The 22,986-nt window shown below is 34.5% G+C and overlaps 3 protein-coding genes and 1 long non-coding RNA gene across 4 annotated transcripts; 2 read left to right on the plus strand and 2 right to left on the minus strand.

Moving 5' to 3' along the window:
• Positions 1 to 3,351: 3,351 nt before the first annotated feature.
• On the minus strand, positions 3,352 to 5,898 carry LOC100785376 (subtilisin-like protease 4). The gene has a single exon (XM_003549827.5). It carries the CDS (start codon positions 5,792 to 5,794, stop codon positions 3,545 to 3,547), a length of 2,250 nt encoding a protein of 749 aa, XP_003549875.1. The 5' UTR covers positions 5,795 to 5,898; the 3' UTR covers positions 3,352 to 3,544.
• Positions 5,899 to 8,517: 2,619 nt separating this feature from the next.
• LOC121173832 (uncharacterized) lies at positions 8,518 to 10,003 on the plus strand. Its single transcript, XR_005889341.1, has 3 exons — positions 8,518 to 8,793; positions 8,947 to 9,045; positions 9,160 to 10,003. It is a non-coding gene; the product is annotated as an uncharacterized lncRNA (long non-coding RNA).
• On the minus strand, positions 10,004 to 12,662 carry LOC100782009 (subtilisin-like protease 4). Its single transcript, XM_003550836.5, has one exon. The coding sequence runs from the start codon at positions 12,475 to 12,477 to the stop codon at positions 10,252 to 10,254; it is 2,226 nt and encodes a 741-aa protein (XP_003550884.1). The 5' UTR covers positions 12,478 to 12,662; the 3' UTR covers positions 10,004 to 10,251.
• A 4,368-nt stretch (positions 12,663 to 17,030) lies between these two features.
• Positions 17,031 to 22,194, plus strand: LOC100785914 (FAM10 family protein At4g22670). The gene is made up of 11 exons (XM_003549828.5): positions 17,031 to 17,360; positions 17,468 to 17,507; positions 17,615 to 17,767; positions 17,868 to 17,955; positions 19,203 to 19,283; positions 19,372 to 19,436; positions 20,169 to 20,309; positions 20,523 to 20,639; positions 20,735 to 20,992; positions 21,126 to 21,183; positions 21,830 to 22,194. The coding sequence occupies exons 1-11, from the start codon at positions 17,251 to 17,253 to the stop codon at positions 21,928 to 21,930; spliced, it is 1,212 nt and encodes a 403-aa protein (XP_003549876.1). The 5' UTR covers positions 17,031 to 17,250; the 3' UTR covers positions 21,931 to 22,194.
• Positions 22,195 to 22,986: the final 792 nt, after the last annotated feature.

Here is a 22,986-nt window from a genome sequence, read left to right on the forward strand (position 1 = left end):
GAAACTCGCCTCAATCAAGTGTTTGTGGTTTCTATATATTTTTCACCATTCTGTTGTTTTTGTCCAAAGAGCAACAACTAAAACTACTTAAAGTTATAAGAGTGCTTGTTTTGGTATTTGTTGTAGTTCCTTAAGACATAGAAATAATGTGTTTCATCGAGTGGTTTCTGTTTATTTTTCACCATTCCCATGCTCTTCTTATATTGATGTGTTCTAACTTTTAATTAGTATCAGTATCTTGCACATTTTGCTAAATCTTTCTTTTTATTCATCTGTTCAGAGATTTTGCTAAGTACACAGATATCAAAGTAGCAAATAGTGTTGCTTTTGCAGTGTTGGAGTCATTCTGCTGCTGGCTGCTGCAGGAAGCATAGTGGCAGCAGTTACAGCTTAATAGTGGCGAAATCACAGAGGATAGGGCAGACACACAAAGTGCTAGCCCCATTTGTGCCTCAACCCCTTCATTTTCTGGCCAAAACCTGATAGCCCAAGCATATTCCAGCCAACTCACCCAATTTTTGCCTGACCCACCCATTTGCTGACAAAGTTCACCCCTTTGTAGCTTTTCTTTCTGCCTTTCTACTTTTCTGTTTTTTCTTCTCCTGTTGTCTTTTTATCTTCCACGCTAGTCATCTTTCTGTCTTTTTTTTTTTAATATTTTCAAATGTTACTCTATCTTCTCAACTGCACTTTTTTTTAATCTAATATGAAAAGTCATTTGTTTTTGGGAATTCACTTGTTGTCTTTACACCTCTAACCTCTGATTTCCAGTTAACAAGCCAGAGGAGTGATGGACAGAGCCTCTGTGAACTGCTGGTCTGCTGCAACTTAATCATGACATATATCAAATATCTTTGTTTTTTTAATGTTATATTGTGTGTTCTTCACACTTCATCATTCCTAATTTCACTAAATGTTTTGTTTCAGCTCTATTTTGTCTATAAATTTCAACATCTTCCATTTTTTTAAAACTTCATTCCTATGTCAGCGTGTTGGACACTACTGTCAAACGCTCTATGAACACATGTTAGGAAGCCCTCCGTCGTGTTGCAACTGCAAAATCATTTTTTTGGGCTCAGACACCTCTCCAACATGGCTTGAACACGGGCCAGGAGAATGAGCCGACACTTATCAGACACTGATTCTTTTTGTGGGATTTATTTTTTGTAAAGATTGCATTGTGAAATGAGTCTGCTTAGTATTCTTTTTGTAAGGGTCATTCTCATGGAAATTGTAAAGTTAAACAACTTTGTTTTTGGAATGTGAAGATATAAATCTTAATAATCAATTTAAAATTTTGCCATATATATATATATATATATGTAATAATAATAATAATAATTTGGTGTCCCGATGTCCATATCGTTGGTTTTCATAGTTGTTAATCATTGCTTAAATTAATGGTGAATGTTAGACTATGACTTTTTATTGTTGACTATGAATGTAATTTAATTTTGGGTATTTTTTTTAAAGCATTTATGTGTATAGCATAAAATATAAATAATTTATATTGTATCTATAATCTTTGGTATAAGGGCCATTTTGCTAAAGTGTTTTTGGGATTACTCGATCTGTTTTTGAAAATTATGACTATGTTTGGTAAGACATTCTAACTAGTTTTAAATTTTTTTTATTAGTTGAAAAACTTGTTTGACTGTGTAGTAAATAAGTTTTTTTAGTATTTTTTAGTGTTTTTTGAAATGCTACTTGAACTAGTATTTTTTTTAAAACTGAGCTTCTAGTTTTTTATATTTTATTCCTCTTTTATTCTTAAAATATTTATTCAATTTTCTTATTATTCTTTTTAAATAGTTTATTTTTGTCATTTTATATTTTTTAGCTACTTTAACAATAAGTTTTATCAAATATTTATGATTTAATAAGTTAACTGTTCAGCTTTTAGCTAGTTTTTCAGTTAGTTTTGGTAAACATAATCTATGTCTAAGTACTTTAAATGAGTGTAAACATCTTTATATATGATTGTCTACACAAATTTGTCAATTAGTTAATTAGTCTTGTATATTTTGCTGCTACTTGGAAAGTTTCAGTTGAAAGAAATATCTAGCCCATATTCACATTTTCCGTTAAACATGGTTATTTAGCTCCCTTGTATTTTTTTATTATTATTAATGTTGTTTCATCCTTTCATAAGTTAACTATTATTCCATTGCATATTCTGAACAAAATAATGTTTCAATGTTTGGTCGGCTGTGTAGAAACAAAGATATCATGATGTTTTGATGATACTAAAGAAACATGTTTCTCAAGTTTGATCCAAAACAAGATTCCAAGAAATTCAAGATAAATGATGAAGTTAGTCTCTAGAGTCTTGGAAAGAAGTTTTCAAATTGATGATGCATAAGTTATGGTCAAAAAATTTTCTCAAAAGCTTTTAAAACAGACATTTACTCTCTGGTAATCGAACCAGTGACCAAAATACTTATTGGAATATTTTAAAATGTTTTTAATATTTTTGAAAGCTTGTAATCGATTACACAAGACTTCTAATCGATTACCAGAAGTTTTTGAAGGTTTTAAAACAACATTTTAAAATTTGAATTTAAATTTCAAAGTCTGTAATCGATTACAGAGTGTATGTAATCGATTACCAGAGTTAAAATTCAAATTTCAAATGTGAAGAGTCACAACTCTTCAGAAAACAACTGTGTAATCGATTACACCATTTTGGTAATCGATTACCCGTGAGGAATTTTCTAAAATAACTTCCAACAGTCACATCTTTTCAAATGATTTTGAATGGTCATCAAAGGCCTATATATAGGTGATTTGAGACACGAATTTTCTGTGAGAGTTTTTCTGAACTGAAATGTCTTATCCTCAATTGCATATTCAATAAGGAATCTTGATTTATCTTCAATTGTAATATTCTTCTCTTAAAGAGAGAAACTTCTTCTTCTTATTCAAAGGAAATTGTTTAAGAGATCGAGAGTCTCTTAAGTTGTAAGAATTCCTGAACACAAGGGTTATCCCTATGTGGTTCAGACTTTGTAAAAGGAGTTTTACGAAGAGAGTGAAAAATTTCAAGTGGGTTGCTTGAGGATTGGATGTAGGCATGGGAACTGGTCGAACCAGTATAAATCAAGTTTGCATTTCTCTTTTCCCTTGAACTTCTTTTATTTATTGTTATTTATCTTTTACTTTAAAGAAGTTTATTTTGAATTGTCTTTTGAGTAATTTATATTAAGGTTGCATTGTTAATTGGGGAATAATTTTTGTATCTTAATTCAACCCGCCCCCTTTTTAAGATAACTGAGACTATTTGTCCATCAAGTTGATATTTTTTTTAATCTATAAAGAGATTTTATTTTTCTATTTCATTTTTCACATTCATGAGTGGACTTAAAAGGAACATTGAAACTCTTTTGGAGATCTAGTTCAAATTTTCCATATTGCATTGATGGAATGAAAATAGAAAAGAAAATGCTGTGTTACAGTTGAGATTTGCCACTTAACACCAATTGTGCCTCTGATCATTACACTGGTCCCATTGTAGTACTGCTTGGTGCTTGCTAACATTATTGCCTTAGACAAAGTTGACTAAGATAGGGCTCCTTACACTGTGTTTGGCTGAGACCCATTGTAAAAACCCTTGAGCATATTCTGCAGTTTCATTACCCGATTCTATACGGCTGAATGACACTGAATATATCTCTTTCTGGTTTTCTCCTGAAAAGGTAAGTTTATTTGGTTGGATCCTCACTTCAACCCCTTCTGGTGCCATAACCATGACAACATAAGATGAGTTGGCCTCACCCACATTTGTCACAGTCCTTGTGAATGTCTGCGGGGAACCAAGCACAACAGAAAATGAAGGATAGTTAAGCTCTCCTTCGGGAATGCTTGAAGTCTCAGAGCACTTAATTGTTTTGTGTGCAATGATCCCAACTTGGGTATCGCTGTACCCTAGACCACACAGATAAGGTATATAATCATCAGGTTGAATATCATAAACTAACCCAGGGTCATTTGCTCTTGATGGATTCACATGACCAGAACCTGTGGCAAAAACATCTGCAGGGTGAAGTGTTTCATCAACAATGAGTTTGCGTTCAAAATTGATTATGTCTGCAGAAGTCATTATGGCAGATTTTATGGCAGCTGGTGACCAATGAGGATGAGAGCTTTTGAGCAAAGCAGCTATGCCACTAAGATGTGGGCATGACATTGATGTGCCAGACATAAAGTTGAAAGTGGATTTTGAATCAGTATCGTTATTCAGAGGGAATGGCCAGGCAGCTAGGATGTTCACGCCTGGTCCTATGATGTCTGGTTTCAAAATACCAGGACTTGGCAAGTTGGGACCTCTTGAAGAGAAGGATGTAACAGCAGGAGCTAAGGAGTTTCCAATTATAGTCCCCTTGAATAAAATGGTTGCTATAGGTATTGCAGTGGAATTTATATAGGCTTTAATCTTAAGTCCAGCATCGTAGCTTACATGTGTTGCAGGTAGAACATGCACATCAGCTGAGAGACTGAAGCCATTGCTTTCATCATTCGCGAGAATCATGGCTGCACCACCTACTCTTTTTACTTCCTCTCCTTTGGGAATTCTTCCTATACCTCCTCCTCTCTCACACAAAACAACCTTGCCTCTGAAATCACTATCATTCAAGGATCCATTAGCACAAAATGCAGCTTCTTGTTTGCCATTCTTTCCAGCATATGCCAAGGGTAATAATGTTGGAGAGAAATCGGAAGGCTGGAAAACAGATTCCCCATCAAATTCTTGCCCATTTCCCAGCTTTGCTGTTGCTGCAATGCTTCTGTCAATATTGCTTGCTCCAACTGTGAGGACCCAAGGGGCTCCATTAATTAAGGAGCCATGGAAAGGGCCAGAGTTTCCTGCTGCACAACTTACAAAGATTCCCTTCTGCATTGCTGCAAATGCACCTATTGCAGTGCTATCATGGAAAAATGGAGGTGGCTCGCTTAGGCCGAGGGATATTGATATTACATCCACGCCATCCTCCACAGCTGCATCCAATGCTGCCAATATGTCACTCTCAGGGCAGTCTTCACCAAAGCATACTCTGTACATTGCCAGGTGAGCGTGAGGGGCAATCCCAGCTGCCGTTCCTTTGGCATTTCCTAGTAATTCTGCATGATCAACAAAAGCACCAGCAGCTGTGCTTGCTGTGTGAGTCCCATGTCCATCCTCATCAATTGGTGAATCTGCTCCTTTCATTGCCGTTGCAGCGAGGTTGAAAGACCTTGCTCCTATTAGTTTGTTGTTACAAGCTGTCGCATTAAGTTCGCATTTCCCTTTCCATTTTGGTGGTGGTGGCGGCATTCCTGCATCACTGAAGGAAGGATGACCGGGTGTGATTCCAGAATCCACCACCCCAACAATCACTCCCTTTCCGAAGTTTGATTCCTTCCAAAATCCCATGTCTTGCTGCAACCCCAGAAATTGTGGGGTATGCGTGGTTTGACGATGCAGTATCCTTTCGGGTTGCGCATAAATAAAGCCATTCTTCTTTTGCACAGCTCTCAGTTCTTCTTCCGTGAGTCTTGCAGCAAAACCACTCATCACGTTCCGGTATGAATAAATCATCCGAGGCTGTTCCTCAGAGCTCATAATAGTAGGTGGCATGAATGAATGATACCAGCTCTCTAAATCTTCTGATTGAGCAAGATTCTTACCCTGTGGCCCCTCCACGTGGATAATATATGTTTTTGAACTGCTTGCGGCGGAAGGTAGTTCATTTCCATGAGCAAAATGAATGTGGAAGCTCAACACGAAATGGAGAGCAATGAAAAAGAAAGAATCCATGTTCTGCTGGATGGAGAAGAATGAAAGGCAAAGATTCTTTGGTTCAATGTGCTTTAAAAACGCGCAATATCAATATATATATAAGGAAGCTAGATGCTGTAATGAGCTTGGCCGGCATGGTTATATATGTCTTGTACTGTGATTCTATTTATTCTGCGTGGTTGACTATTAATTGTGTTGTGCAAGTGCAACCATTTGTAATGTGTATGAGGCATAGCTCTACATTATGGTAAATAGCTGTTTTTTTCCCCCTCTAAATAACCTTTCAAGGTTTTCTTTTTGTTCAAAATTCATTTCACTGGCCTGTGCGATGTAGTACCAGTTAAACATTCCTCACCGAAGTTCTAAAACAAGAACATTAATAATTTATTTTATTTTTCTAGAGCTGTACCGCAGGAATGGTGATGATGATCACAATTTACAAAATCTAACAATTCTTCATGTGGAAAGAAATTTTAAAATTGTGGAAATAATTATATAAATAAATTAATTAGAATGAAGTGATAATATAAACATTTTTATACGCTATTGTTCAAGTACACACTGTCGTGTACAGTAAGATTGTTGTTTTTTTGTGAGAAGACAGATCAAAACAAGACTAAGCCTCGACAGGCAACATATGTTTTTGAAGATTCTTTGAGTATATAGCAAATATTTATATGGTTTTATTCAGTTGGTGTGTTTAGACGTAGAGTAGTACATTGCAGGCATCATTAATTTTAAACGTTAGGTTCATTCAACTTGCACCATGTTTGGTTAGGCTAGTAAGTATAGGCGGCTTGCCAATTAGCGTATTGAGCTCTTAATACCAAAGTGATGATTGTTGTTATTATTACCATATATAATTCTCCTCTGTTGAGTTAGAGAAGTGCAAACATCAATAACGACTTCAAATTCAAATTGATTGAAAAATAAAAAGAGTCACTTAGAGAGGATCTAGAAGACACTATATTAGTTAAAGGGAAAGTTAAATTAATTGGGAGAATTCTATCAGTTGAACCTCTTTAAACTCAACAGAGAAGAGAAAAGCCGGGTAAAAGAGCATTGTCCTTATTCTACCATTTGTCCATTTCTTAACAATAGATAGATGCACATTTCTCTATATTTATTCTCTTGTTTCCTATCTCTCGTTATATGTTTTCAGCCATATTCTATAACTGTGTTGTTTTGTCTTATTAGAGCATTAACACAGCCCTTAATATCTGATTAACTTTTTTTACGCACACTAAAACTGAGAGTTGTGCAAAAATGTAAGGTTTTAAGTCATGCAATTGCAATGGCATAAATTTCCTCAAGTTGTTTGTTATTTGTTGGCTTTAAAAAAAAGTTATTTGTGGTCTTAATGTTGTTTATAGTAGTGTTCGGTTGTTTTAATCACTTTATATTGATGAGTGATGGGGACATCTATAACAATAACAAATCTCATTTTAAGAAAGTTAAAAATAATATCTCACAACAATACAATTATTCATAAAATACTAAAATTAAATACTAGTTACTGAAAAAGCTATGTATATTTATCTTTTAGTTTCATATATAAATTTAATAAACTACGTTTGCTTATTTTTAGGAGTAAGTTAATAAATTATAATTATTTTAAAATATACCTATGTGGTAACATATTAACTTATTTCTAAAATATAAGTGGGTGTATACATTCATTTATTTTTTAGAAATAATTTATTCTTTTAGAAAGGATAAGTTAACAAATTATAACTATTTTTTTCTAAAAAATAAAGATACATCCCATGCGTAGGTTGGTAACTTTTACTAGTGATGAAAACAGTCAGTTGGTTTAAGTTGATTAGCAAATCTCATATATACATGTATAACAATCAATATTTATTCTCGTCGATCTCACATAAAAAAATTATGATTCCTATTTCTTATAATAAGAAAGTTCTCACTTAATATGTTTTTTTATAGATTTAAATATCATTTTATTTCCTTCAATTGTATTTTTTAATTTGGTATCTATAGTTTAAAACATGTCAATTTAGTTCCTGTAATTGCATTTTTATCCAACTTTTTATTAACCACCACATATTACTGTTCATTGAACTTTCCTCTTCTACCCTTGACATATTACTCATTCTATTGTTCATCAACCCCAGCCTTCAACAGTAACAAACCACCACCACCAAAAACAACTGTCCTATACACACCTTTTATGATTTTTTTTCCTCTCTAAATAACAACTATTCTAACATCACAAATCCAACTCTCCCCTCGAAATTTAGGCACATCATCGAACAAACGACGTTAACAATGATTTCACAACGAGCCCAAATTGAAAAAAAAAACACAACTATAAGAACTAAATTGACATATTTTAAACTATGATACCAAATTGAAAAGTAAGCACAAATATAAGGATCAAAAAGAGTATTTAAACTTTCATATATGTGTGTGAGGGGTTTAGCTAACATGTGCACATGTTATTATAGGTATTAGTTTTGAAATTTTATTATTTTTTCCTAATTTTTAAAATTAATTTGATCTTTTTGAATTTAAAAAACAAACAAAGTATGTGAATAGTAAGTTTATACGCGGTTATAATAACTATTTTAAAGTCATATCTAAAATATTTTTCAATTAATTGATAATAGTGTAAAAATCTTAATTCTGTTATATATTAAAAAAAACAGTTTACTGTCTTCGATTGTCTTATTACAAGTTAGCATTTTGGCACCAAATAGTTTGAGAAAACGCGGGAAGGCACCCCAGAGCAAAAGCCCAGTTGCTAAAACCGTAAAACGTTGGTTCTCCAATCCCATGCCCTTTTAGAATTCATCATCCATGCTCTGATCAAATCATCAAAAAGTGGATCTTCTTTTTTCTCTTTAGTCCTTTTCCACATTAACCCTAAAATAAGGAAACTTGCAGCTATACCAATAGTTCAATACCAACTTCTAGCCCCATCCACAAACCTTTGTTGCCCTCTTGTTTAGGGCTAATATTAGCATTGGGAATTGGTGAAGGACTAGGATTTGGGATTGGTGAGGCTGTTACCAACCCTACTCTACTGCTATACTACTGCTAAGGAACTAAGAAGGAAAACTAATTGAGATAATTGTTCTGATTGATTATTCATTCCACTTCTTTTACATATTTATACTAATGTTCTAACAGAATCGAAATTGTTATAACAGAATTATCACAATCAACAAACTAGTGGAATGCTGTAACAAGAGTCTGTGCAACCAATTTAGTGCCCTCGTGCCTTTGGAGCCTCAAACGAATTCCTGTAAGTAAGTGGGCTTCTTAATAACTCTTCTTGGCCCGCTATTGTTGTTGCTATTTGTTTCTGTGATGTGGCCTGTGTTGGTATCCGCTGAATTGCTATCAATATTGCTGCCTTCAAGGTATCTGATTTGACACAGCCTCATTACTTTGTAAAACTTCAATGGAATAATGACCATGACGGCAGACAGTGTGTTCATCTTAAACACTAAAACATGTGGCAAGGTAAGAGGAATTGATTTTGACTTTTTTCTTTTCATTGTTAAATGTTAATTATGAATATATCTTTTTTATTTTGGTTGTTCTTTTTTAAAGCATTTATGCGTATAGTACAAAATATAAATCATTTTTCTTGTATCTGTATAATCTTTGGTATAGTGGCCATTTTGATTAAGTGTTTTTTGGGGTTGATCAATCTGTGTGCTTGAAAACTGATAGGAAACCAGATTCAATGGAGAGGCCTCTTAAGTCTTAAGGTTATGGACAGAGAAAGGGTAACTGGTTCTGCTATATGGTAGGGGAGAGAATAGTGTAGGATCATGTAGAGAATATCTTGGTAATTGGAGTCTAGAGTAGTTATTCTGATTTGGATGGTTTCATCTTTACTTGTACTGCCTTTTAATTCAGAAATCCTTAATACAAATTGAGACACTGATAGGAAACTCCTATAAAAAAACCATGTCTAAGTAGTAACTAGCAAGTACTTAACATGGAGTATAAGCATCTTTAAAATTGATGATTCACACAAATTGATCAATTAGTTCGTAAGTATTGTAGATTTGGCTACTTAAAAAGTTTCAGTTGAGAGAAATATCTGGCAACTATCTGCATTTTCTATTAAGCTTGGTTATTTAACACCCATGTAATTTGTTCATTTTTAATGTTGCATCATCCTTTCCATGTTAACATCTGTTTGATTGCATATTTTGAACAAAATAATCTTTCATTGTTTGGTTGGCTGACAAATTCTACCTATAAAGAGATTTTATTATTCTATTTCATTTTTCACATTCATGACCAAACTTGGATGGAAGATTTTAAAGGAGTTCTAGTTTAAATTTTCCTTATTCGATGATTGAATGAAAATAGAAAAGAAAATGTTGTGGTATGATTGACACTTGCCACTTAATACCAGTTGTAGCTAGCAAGGCAATTATCTGACCATTGCACTAGTCCTACTGTAGTACTGTTCGGTGCTTGCTAGCAGTGTTGTCTTATACAAAGTTGACCGAGATAGGGCTCCTTACAATGTGTTTGGCAGAGACCCATTGTAAAAACCCTTGAACATATTTCACAGTTTCATTACCCGACTTTATACGGCTGAATGTCACTGAATACGTGTCTTTCTGGTTTGCTTCTGAAAAGTAAAGTTTATTTGGCTGGACCCTCACTTCAACCCCTTCTGGTGCCATAACCATGACAACATAAGATGAGTTGGCCTCACCCACATTTGTCACAGTCCTTGTGAATGTCTGCGGGGAACCAAGCACAACAGAAAATGAAGGATAGTTAAGCTCTCCTTCGGGAATGCTTGAAGTCTCAGAACACTTAATTGTTTTGTGTGCAATGATCCCAACTTGGGTATCGCTGTACCCTAGACCACACAGATAAGGTATATAATCATCAGGTTGAATATCATAAACTAACCCAGGGTCATTTGCTCTTGATGGATTCACATGACCAGAACCTGTGGCAAAAACATCTGCAGGGTGAAGTGTTTCATCAACAATGAGTTTGCGTTCAAAATTGATTATGTCTGCAGAAGTCATTATGGCAGATTTTATGGCAGCTGGTGACCAATGAGGATGAGAGCTTTTGAGCAAAGCAGCTATGCCACTAAGATGTGGGCATGACATTGATGTGCCAGACATAAAGTTGAAAGTGGATTTTGAATCAGTATCGTTATTCAGAGGGAATGGCCAGGCAGCTAGGATGTTCACGCCTGGTCCTATGATGTCTGGTTTCAAAATACCAGGACTTGGCAAGTTGGGACCTCTTGAAGAGAAGGATGTAACAGCAGGAGCTAAGGAGTTTCCAATTATAGTCCCCTTGAATAAAATGGTTGCTATAGGTATTGCAGTGGAATTTATATAGGCTTTAATCTTAAGTCCAGCATCGTAGCTTACATGTGTTGCAGGTAGAACATGCACATCAGCTGAGAGACTGAAGCCATTGCTTTCATCATTCGCGAGAATCATGGCTGCACCACCTACTCTTTTTACTTCCTCTCCTTTGGGAATTCTTCCTATACCTCCTCCTCTCTCACACAAAACAACCTTGCCTCTGAAATCACTATCATTCAAGGATCCATTAGCACAAAATGCAGCTTCTTGTTTGCCATTCTTTCCAGCATATGCCAAGGGTAATAATGTTGGAGAGAAATCGGAAGGCTGGAAAACAGATTCCCCATCAAATTCTTGCCCATTTCCCAGCTTTGCTGTTGCTGCAATGCTTCTGTCAATATTGCTTGCTCCAACTGTGAGGACCCAAGGGGCTCCATTAATTAAGGAGCCATGGAAAGGGCCAGAGTTTCCTGCTGCACAACTTACAAAGATTCCCTTCTGCATTGCTGCAAATGCACCTATTGCAGTGCTATCATCGAAAATAGATTTCGGCGTATGCGAGCCGAGGGATATTGATATTACATCCACGCCATCCTCCACAGCTGCATCCATTGCTGCCAATATGTCACTCTCATGGCAGTCTTTTCCAAAGCATACTCTGTAGATTGCCAGGTGAGCGTAAGGGGCAATCCCAGCTGCTGTTCCTTTGGCATTTCCTAGTAATTCTGCATGATCAACAAAAGCACCAGCAGCTGTGCTTGCTGTGTGAGTTCCATGTCCATCCTCATCAATTGCTGCCTCTGCTCCTTTAGCCAACTTCTCTGCAAGGTTGAAAGCCCTTACTCCAATTAGTTTGTTGTTGCAAGCTGTCACATTAATCTCGCATCTCCCTTTCCATTTAGGTGGTGGCGGCGGCATTCCTGCATCGCTAAATGAAGGATGACCAGGCGTGATTCCAGAATCCAGCACCCCAATTATTATTCCCTTTCCAAAGTTTGATTCCTTCCATAATCCCGTTTGTTTCTGCAACCCCAAAAATTGTGGGGTATTTGTGGTTAGGCAATGCAGCATCCTTTCGGGACGAGCAGAGATAAAGCCGTTCTTTTTTTCCATTGTTCTCAGCTCTTCTTCAGTAAGTCTTGCAGCAAAACCACTCATCACGTTCCGGTACGAATAAATCATTCGAGGCTGTTCCTCAGAGCTCATAGTAGTAGGTGGCATGAATGAATGGTACCAACTCTCTAAATCTTCTGTTTGATCTAGTGTCTTATCCTGTGGCCCCTCCACATGGATAATATATGTTTTTGAACTGCTTGCGGCAGAAGAAAGTTTGTGGAAGCTCAACAAGAATGTAAGAATGAAAAGGAAAGCATCCATGTTCAGCAGAAGCTTTCTGCTTGATGGAAGAATGAAAGCGTAGGTTCTTTAGTTTGGTGTGCTTTTGAACATAAGCGTAATATCAATATATAATAAGGAAATAGATGTTGTACAGAGTAACAACGCCTCATATGCATGCTAGGAACCCATGTTTTTTAGTTAGTATTGCTACTGAATGGTTCCTTTGTTTTTTATTTTATGGTTATTATATATATATAGTGATTCGTGAATTGTGATTCTATTTTATTTAATTGCAACCATTTGTAATGTGTAAGCGACGGGCAATGGACGCTCTACGTTATGCTAATTACTTTTTTTTTTCTTTTTAAATAACCTTTCAAGATTTTTTTGTTAAAAACTCAGTTCATCATTGATGGTCTTGTCGTTTATTTTTCATTGTCTAGTTCAGTATCATTTTAGTTTTTAAGCAAAATGGACAGGTAAAGTGAAAATTCAAATTATTTCACTAATCGTACTGATAATTGTTAGATCAATTTCATGTCTCACTAAATAAAATAGGCTTACTCTGCAGTCTGTATTGAATAGGACTTGCTTAAATTTATTCATAATACGGAGTACGTGAGTGTTATTCAAATATTTCTCTATTTTTAAATTATTTTGTGTATATAAATTTATGGGTGAAATGATTATTTAGAAGCAATCCTTCCAAATCTCTAGAAGACAGACAAGGAAATAAATTCTTATTGCTTGTATATGCCCGTGTCTCTTGGTTAATTTATTTGATTTTTTTTTCTTTATATTTCCTCGTAGCTCGCTAAAACTCTACATCAGGAATGATGATTATTAAAATTTCCATATCTAACAACTCTTCACAGTTCAAATAGAAAGAAATTTAAAAACTGCATAAACAATTAAGCGGTAGTAATAAATTATTTTACACTCATTTGATTTTAGATTTTCATCTATGATAAGATTGTTAAATTATGTATTAAATACTTTAAAAGTTATATTTAAAATAAGATAATAATATATAAACATTGATACTTTTAAATACCTACATTTTTTAATGTATTTCTCTCTTTATATCATATCATAATATTTATATTTTTCTTTTTTTTCTCTTACTGTATGTTTAATGGCACATTAGGAGTCCATGAATACTTTTCCTTAAAATGATTTTTAATTAATCTAATGATGTAATTTTTTTATATAGATAATGTATGAAAATTCATCTCTTACATAAAACTTGCATAATGGAGTTGAAATGATGTTAAAGCCCCGCTTAATGAAGATAGAGGGTCTAGAAGATATACTATATACTAGTTTAAGTGGCATGTATAATTTATAAAGGAAGATATGCTGTACAGTGGATTAATTGGAAAATTTCTATCAGTTGAATTGAGTCGTGGAATTCAGTAGTAAAGAGCAAACCCATGTGAAAGAAGTATTCTTGTCATTCTACCATTTCTCAATTATAGATACACATTTCTCTTTATCTATTCACTAGTTTTCCATATCTGATATGTTTTCTGCTATATTCTCTAATTGTTGTTTTGTCTTCCTAGAGGACTACCACAACCATTAATATCTTATTAATTGTTGTTTTGTTCCTCCAAGGGGTAGCTGACCCCCTTAAAAAACTGAAAATTGCTTAGCATCATATTCTAAAATAGGATGGATGAATGATGTAAACCATATTATGTTTAACTAATTTTATCTTACTTCCTCTTTTTCACTCTAAATGACTTTTTAGAGAGAAAAATTGTTTTAAATTATATGTTATTTTACAAAACCAATATTGCATTAAGTACTTTTTCCAAACTACCCTTAATCAATACCACTTCATGCATTAATAATATTCTTTCCAATTCTCGGAGTCTTTCTCAAAACATTTCTCTCTCTATGTTCAAAGCCACTTTTTATTTTTCAAGCAATAATATTTACTTGCTGAAGATGAAAGGGTGCACCATGAGCATTTATTACTGTATAGTATGAGTAAATGAGTAGTTATTAGAGAGATAAAGTGTATATTAGGAAGTCCAATAATATTTTCTATCAAATTCGAAAAATTAATTATATTTTTAATATATGTATTATAGCCTAAATATCATACAAATGAAACAAAGGAAGTATTTAATGTTATTATATCTAAAATACTACTCTTTATTTAATTAAGATTCTAGTTTCAATAATTATTTTTTATTCTTATATCAAGTTTCGATGAAAAATAAATTTTAAAAAATATTTTTTAATTGAAATTAATATAATTAAATATATGATTAACTAACTTTAGCCTATCATATTTTTTTTCTCTTGTATATGAGATCAAGAAGAGAGGGAGTATTTGTCGGTCAAGTTTGCACCTAACCATTTATTAACACGGATTAGGAACTTTTGTTGTGGGGTAGGGGCGGGGTCCGAATTGGCATCTTTGAATTAGTCATATCTCTAATGAAAAAATCTATTAAAGTTTCTCCATTATATTTTTAATAATATTTCACACTTTTTTTATTGTATTTCTTACTTTAAAGTTTAAACAACTCAATTAACTTTTTACTTCAACCAAAAAAATCGCTAAAGTTTCTCAAATGAATACCACAATATATCTAATTTTTTTATATTTTATTATACATCTTAATTTCAAGTTAATATGTTTAAATACCAATTATTTAATAATAAATAAATGTATAATACTTTTTAACTAAATAAAATTTATCTTTCAAAATTAAAATACATAAAATATAATACAAATTAAAATTAATAATAATAACTTTTAAAATACATAAAAAAAACATAAATAATCTATCATTAAAATAGAGTTCATTTTTTTATTATTTTTACATTCAAAATATTTTCAGATATGCTTCATTAAATGTGCTTGAAGATGTTAATGTATTTACTTTTGATGACTCTCCTTTTTAAATATCTTCTAAAATCGGGATGAGGTTCATTAAAAATTTTGGGTGTTGAGGCATCATTGATTGTTTGGAGTTAATTTATACTAAGGAAATTCACTATTCATTTTTTACCGTTATAAGGAAATGCAACGATTATGTGAAATGGTCAATTTTTTATTTTTTGTAATAACATGTAACGGTTAAGAAAATATAATCTGTCATTTAATTACTAAAATTGCATAATTTAATTTACTTTGTCAAAGTAAGAGTACCTCCATTGGAAAATTCATCTCCATACACTTCCGTTAAATGTTTTGGAATTGAGAAATATCTTGATATGTCTTCTATGATAGGTCTAAAGAAGAAAGTCATATTTAATTAATTGAGGGATAGAATTTGGAGGAAGATACAACACTGATCTAAAAGACATCTCCCAAAACCTAAAAGAAAAGATTTTATCAAGTCAGTTGTTCAGAGAAGTCCTTCCCGTTGCGTGAACACTTTTATGCTTCCATAAACTCTTCAGAAGAAAATTCAGAGAATGTTGAACTTTTTTTTGTGAGAATTAAACAATAACTCAAACAAGGGGATAAACTAGCTCAATTGGAATTGATTGGCTACGAGGAAAGAATATGAAGGTATGAGTTTCCAATATTTTTATGCTTTTATATTAGCCATACCGTGGAAGCAAGGATGAAAATTTATTTCTGATCACGGTGCTATTGCTTCATTAGTTTTAAAAACTAAATATTCATTAGTTTTAAAAACTAAATATTCATTAGTTTTAAAAACTAAATATTTTCTAAAGGATGACTTTTTGGATTCTCATTTGAAACATAACCCAAGTTACATTTGGCGTAACATCTTCTCTTCACACGTGATGGTTGAATGATGGTAAATTGATCAATGTAAGGGCAAATCCATGACTTAGGGCAGGTGATTCCTCCTATATACAAACTCTTTTAATTTCGAGGTTGCGAAATTTAAAGGCTAATGATTTGATTGATCCCTTGAATGGTAAATGGAATTCTGTTTTTATTCATGAGATTTTTCATGACACGGATGCACAAAGGCTAATGATATGCCACTATGTTTGCAAAATGCTAAGGATAAGGTCATTCGGAAGCTTAGCAAGGATGACAACTTCATTATGAAATCAACCTATTACCACATCATGGAAAATATGGTTGATAATGTTGATTTTCATGAGAATGGTGATTGGAACTCAATATGGCAGTTGGATGTTCCTCAAAAAATGAAGCTATTACTTTGGAGAGTTGCAAGAGGTTGTCTCCCAACAAGAATGCGTCTGTCATCTAGGGGAGTTGTTTGTCCAATACTTGTTCCTTTTGTGAAAACCCTGTTGAAATGGATTGACACACATCCATTGCATTTGTAATTATTTGCACTTCTGGTGCCTTAATGAAATTCATTGCTGATTAAATAGTGCCTTAATGATTTTGATTTCACTCCTAGTAGTATGCACTCCTTTATTACACATTGAAACGAGACGAGCATATTTTTGTCAATAAATAAATAAATTTAAAACCAAATAAGAAAATAAGAAAAATAGTGTTTTTGGTAAAGTAAAATCTTTTTCTTTTTTTTTTGGTAAAGAATAAGAAAACTAGTGTAATTTGCTGAGATGTTCACGTTTTTTATTTTATATATAAATCTATTCACTTGAATCGTCCCAAATCCAATACAATCCTAGGATACGAAAAGGAAAGTTGAATTGAGTTGAGTGGATTACGGTGGGCGTTAATAACTAAAGTAATATTTCCTAACACATATCCAAATAGAAGCTACTAGAAGCCCAATCCGTCAAGAAAAGTCTAGAGACCCTGTCGTGTAACATAAAAACCACCGAAGAAAACATCACTGCGCCGCGCTGCCACACCAAATAAACACAAACATGGACGCATCAAAACTCAATCAATTGAAGCATTTCATCGAACAGTGCAAGTCCAACCCTTCCCTCCTCGCTGATCCTTCACTCTCCTTCTTCCGCGACTATCTTCAAAGGTAAAATAAATAAAATTCAATTCAATTTAATCAGCACTCGTATTTGCGTTCCAAGACCACACTTTTATTATTATTAACTTACTGTCTTTGATTCTTCTTTTCTTCAGTCTCGGCGCGAAACTTCCTGAGTCTGCTTATTCCGAATCGGTACCCTAATGTTCTATAAATACTTGCCACTACTTTTTTAAAAAAAAAAAAAAATCGCGCGTTGTGTGTGAATCCTTATATACGTTGCTTTGTGTTGTGTACGGAAGACGGGCGTGGAGAGGGATGAGGACATAGAGGATCTTACGGAGGAGCACGAGAAGGTAGAAGAAGAAGAAGAAGAAGAGGACGATGTAATTATTGAATCCGATGTTGAGCTTGAGGGTGAAACCTGTGAGCCTGATGATGATCCTCCACAGAAGGTTTTTTTATTTTAGTTTTTGTAAATAAAAAAATAAAAATTTTAGTTGGTTCATGTTGCATTTGGGTTTTTAATTAAGGCAAATGAGTGTCACGTTTCAGATGGGAGACCCCTCTGTCGAGGTTACTGAAGAGAATCGTGATGCATCGCAGATGGCCAAAATTAAAGCCATGGATGCTATTTCTGAAGGTAACATTCATTGTAAAGCGGATAATGCTGATGTATGTGATTTATTTATTTATTTATTTTTTACATGGCAATCGTTTGGGATGTGGATGGATTCACAACCATTGTGCAAGTAAAAAGGAAATACGAAAACATTAAGAGGAGTGGCCTTATTTATCTGTGTCAATGATACTTAGAATGCACAGAAAAAAATGCAGTAAGATATACTACAGTTTTTGGATTGGCACAACGATAAAGTTGGCCTTGGTAATTGGTTGGTCATGGGTTCAAATCTAGAAATAGCCTCTTTGCATATGCAAGGATAAGGCTGTGTACAATGACCCCCCATACCTTCGCATAGCGAGGAGCCACCGGGTACTGGGGTATGTTAGTTTCTTTTTTTTTTAGGATGGCTCGGGTTGTGAACTCTTGTAGATGGTAAGGTAGGCAGGAAGGAACCCTGTAGGATTCAAGGATTTTTTTTTTTAAAGTTTTTACTGTATAAGGAAGCTTGTATATCTGTCTAGTTCATAGGATGTAACTGACATTATTTGTGTTGTCTGGAGCCATCCCTAATGCTAGATGCATTCTTTCTTTTGTTATTCATCATTTGGAAATCAATGCTAAACATATGGAGTTTGATGCTTTACATCCTCAGTTTAAGTATGTGACCTTTTACCAGCTAATAAATGCTACCTCTTCTCAAAGTGTTTAGGTAATTCTTTAACAGGTTGTATACACAAATACTCAAAGAACATGTATTGTGCATTGTCGCATTGTGCAATTATTCTTCCAATCAAAGAGCAGCATTTCAAATTTCATAGTATGATCTGTAGTGTGGGAAACACTCTCCCTAGCTTAGAATGTGGCACCCTAGATAACAAGCAGGTGTTGATTGTGTGGTTGGATGATATTACCCTCTGTTCCGTCATGCTCATATGACTATCTTCCCTCAATCAACCACAGGCTCTGATAGCACTTGTGGATGAGGATCCATAATAAACATACAAGGATGAGGAAATGAAAACACAACGACAATAATAATAAGTTGCAAACTCACCTCTGTCCATGATCTTTAGAATGGATAAATTTTTTTTTCCATTAACAAAATATGCTACATCTTTTGAACAACCCAAGTTGCAAACTCTCCCACTAAACTCACCCCAAAATACTCCAATTTCAATCATCTATCAAGTGTTTATGCTATTCTTTCTGGCAATATTATTTAAAACTGCAACAGTAATTGGAGATCATTTGACTATGTAATGCAGGTAAGTTGGAGGAGGCGATTGAGAACTTAACAGAAGCTATTTCACTCAATCCTACCTCTGCCATAATGTATGGAACTAGAGGTATGACCTGATTTAGTTGTTCTCTTTCTACATTGTTTTTATCACCAAGATAAGGATTAATTCTTAATATTTTATAAATCATTTACAGCCAGTGTTTACATCAAAATGAAGAAACCCAATGCTGCGATCCGTGATGCAAATGCTGCTTTGGAGGTTATATTCTCTCCCCTATGTTGCTTAGGCTGACAAACTGAATTACATCCTTGCTTGTCTTAAAATAGATCTGTGAATAAAGTGTACGTGTTTAATGCTTTTGTTGCATTATTCTCTGAAAGAACAAGGCACTAGAGTAAACTTGTCTCAAATGTGAGCAACTAAGGCAATATCCATTCAAAAATACTTAATGGGTTAAGATCCTGATAAACTTCAATCAAATTATTGGTAAATACACACTTTCTCACTTGACTAAACTCATTTTGGGGGAGCTTTTTCCCCTATGAAGTGCATGATTTTGGAAATATATAGGATCTAAGCATTTTTAAAATTTGGGCTTTAGTTTTTTCTTTTTTTGGGGGGTGGGGGGGAATCTGTAAACCAAATATTTCCTGTGTTACATAACTCATTAGGCAGTCACTCCTATAAATGTCAAATCTGCCCCTTCTAAAATTGTATTGTATAGCACTCCTGCTTTTTTTTGGTTCTGCCCCTGCTTGTGCATATGACAACTGGATTGAGGGATTATGGGTTTCAATCAGTGTTATCAATGGCGGAAGACCAAAATTCTGCCATATAAACATGCCATTGCAGCCTATGCCACTGCCATAGCAGGCTTCCCTTCACAAATTGCTTATGGCGGCCATAGCGCTGTCATTTAACAACCCTGGTTTCAATAACATTTCTTTGTTCCTGTATACAAGGATTTTTATTTTATATTGCTTTTTCCAGATTAATCCTGATTCTGCTAAAGGATACAAATCACGTGGCATAGCACGAGCAATGCTTGGTCAATGGGAAGAAGCTGCAAAGGATCTTCATGTGGCTTCAAAGTTAGACTATGACGAGGAAATAAATGCTGTACTAAAAAAGGTTTTCTTTCTTGTCCCTTCATGTCATTTATCTTCCACTGATAACAGCCTCTAGTAGTGGGTCATACAACCAGTGCAATCTGTTGTTTTTTTACAGTATGTGATGTTATCCTCATAAGTGATGGATTCCTTGAATTGATTTACCTGTAAACATAAAAGGAAATATACCTTGAAATATTATTTGGTGTCTCATTGTAAATATTGGATTGCCTAGGTGGAACCAAATGCTCACAAGATAGAGGAACACCGTCGGAAATATGAAAGGCTGCACAAAGAAAGAGAGGATAAAAAAAAGGAGCGTGAGAGGCAGCGGCGCCGTGCTGAAGCTCAGGTTCACAATTATGATATAGATATGCTAAAATAGAGCATGCCATAAAATGTCATACCCATGTTATTTAGTTGCTAATTTGCTGTGTATTTTTCCAGGCTGCCTATGAGAAGGCTAAGAAGCAAGAGCAATCATCTTCCAGTAGAAATCCTGGAGGCATGCCTGGTGGGTTTCCTGGGGGCTTCCCAGGGGCCGGGGGCATGCCAGGGGGCTTCCCAGGGGCCGGGGGCATGCCTGGGGGCTTCCCAGGGGCTGGGGGCATGCCTGGGGGATTCCCAGGGGCTGGTGGCATGCCTGGGGGATTCCCAGGGGCTGGTGGCATGCCTGGAAACATTGATTTTAGCAAAATCTTGAGTGTAAGTAAATCTGGCCTTTGGATGTTTTTGTGTGCTTTTGAGTTGCTCTAAAAAAAATCTCTCTCCCTAATGAACATGCGCACAAAGCTTATTTTCGTTTTGATATCAAATGTTGCCTGATAACATTTCTCAGGACCCTGAACTGATGGCGTCATTTGGTGATCCAGAGATTATGGCTGCTCTTCAAGATGGTAATTATCAGTTCTAATGTTTGGTTCCATTCTTTTTCTGTTCTACTTAATTTGGACTTCTCTCTATTTGAGAACCTATTTGACGTTGGCAAAGCTTGAATTTTTATAAACTTCTGACTTAGTTGAACATGCAATGTCATGTGCTCGTCTTTGCATGGTTATTTTTAGATTTAAATACTCAGTAGTTGACAAGACTGAGAAATATATAAATCCCCTGCTCTCCGCTCTCTCTCTGTCTGTCTCACACACATTTAGTAGTTCCTATCCTGTTTGGGCATAAAGACCAAATGAAATTGATTGACCTGGCTACTGGTTGTGAGGAATTGAATGGGCAGTGGGACAGTTTTGAAGTACAGCTTATAAAATGTGAAAGAATGAAACTTTTTATCGTTTACAACTCTACATAACAATTCATAAGAAACTGCTCTCTCTCTCTCTCACACACACTCACACAGACACACAGTATTTTCATATCCATACTAGCTTAACCTGCTCAGGAATAAATGACCATTTGAAATGATCTATTAGGAAACGTCAAGTTCGATAGGAAGTTGATGATGACCCAGTTACACTAAATATGTAGAAAATAGTTGATTTGCTGGTAATTAATTCCAATTTCTCCTTTTTTATTTTTTTTTGTGTGCAGTTATGAAGAACCCTGCTAATTTTGCCAAGCACCAATCAAATCCAAAGGTAGCTCCTGTAATTGCGAAAATGATGACCAAACTTGGAGGTGGTCCCAAGTGAATACTTTTAGATGCTTGTAAGTTATTTGAGACTTCAACTTTCCAGCCCTCTGGCATCGGGTATTTAATGTTTATTGCATTTTTAATCTTACCGAAATTATTAAACTTTTTACCGTTTGTTAGTCCTGTTTCTTAGGTGCCCCTATATAGCTCGTGTTGGTAGTATGTTTATTTGTCAACAATGCAATGTTATTTTCCCGAGTGAATTTGAACGTTTGAAGTTTATATTTTTGCGTTTCAGGAAAAATGAAATAATAGTTTCTTAGCTTTGTCCAGTGATTCCTGTAGAGGTCTGGTTATTACTGGCAGTGGTTTGAACGCACTTAATTACTAGCTTCACATCATTAAAATTTGCGCAATTAAATCAGCCGACTTTACCTCACTATGCACCATAATTATAGACATAGATGCATGATAAAATATATTATAACTTTCAAGGGGAAGGTATCTAGTTATTTTATGATTAAGATTTAAGAGTATCAGTTTCGTACCCTCTTTTATTTTGATCTAATGGTTTAGATTAATTTCAATTAGTCAGCAACACGTGAGTACGTGACACTTCTTTCCCCAAAGCTCAACGTGAAGCTGCCACTCCATGTCTACCATCAAGTACAAGCAGTCGTGTCTCAGGTCATAATGCAGTCTTAAATATATGTTTTTGGATTGAGCAGTGAATGATAAAGATGACTAATCAGGTTTTTTTTAAGGGAGGCTAATCAGTAATCAGATATTTCATACTAATAATATGGTAAAAAAAACTTATTCAATAAAATTTTATTTAAATAAAATCTTGTTTATAAATTTTGACTATTAATTTCTTAAAAAAACTCAGGCTTACATGTGTTTAGGGATCCTCCCTCTGTATGTAAATCTTTTTTTGTGGAGGGATGTGGCACAATTTTCTCTTCCTCGTAATACATAAATATAGGGTCTCGACACTCCCTTTCTATATATAAAAAAAGTAAGTAACCTATTGTCACCCACCTTGTTGGATGAAAATTTGTTTCATACTTTCAAAAATTTGGTTTTCGCAATATCACCGGAGCAAATATTTTAT

Source organism: Glycine max, chromosome 17 (assembly GCF_000004515.6).
Source record: "Glycine max cultivar Williams 82 chromosome 17, Glycine_max_v4.0, whole genome shotgun sequence".
NCBI classification, from domain to species: domain Eukaryota; kingdom Viridiplantae; phylum Streptophyta; class Magnoliopsida; order Fabales; family Fabaceae; genus Glycine; species Glycine max.

What these genes read in the sequence shown, in the direction of transcription:
- LOC100785376 (XM_003549827.5), bottom strand. Translation starts at nt 5,794, where the DNA reads ATGGATTCTTTCTTTTTCATTGCTCTCCATTTCGTGTTGAGCTTCCAC.
- LOC100782009 (XM_003550836.5), bottom strand. Translation starts at nt 12,477, where the DNA reads ATGGATGCTTTCCTTTTCATTCTTACATTCTTGTTGAGCTTCCACAAA.
- LOC100785914 (XM_003549828.5), top strand. Translation starts at nt 17,251, where the DNA reads ATGGACGCATCAAAACTCAATCAATTGAAGCATTTCATCGAACAGTGC. An exon ending in ATGCAAATGCTGCTTTGGAG is followed by an intron (nt 19,437 to 20,168) that starts GTTATATTCTCT and finishes TGCTTTTTCCAG; the next exon opens with ATTAATCCTGATTCTGCTAA. An exon ending in GGCGCCGTGCTGAAGCTCAG is followed by an intron (nt 20,640 to 20,734) that starts GTTCACAATTAT and finishes GTATTTTTCCAG; the next exon opens with GCTGCCTATGAGAAGGCTAA.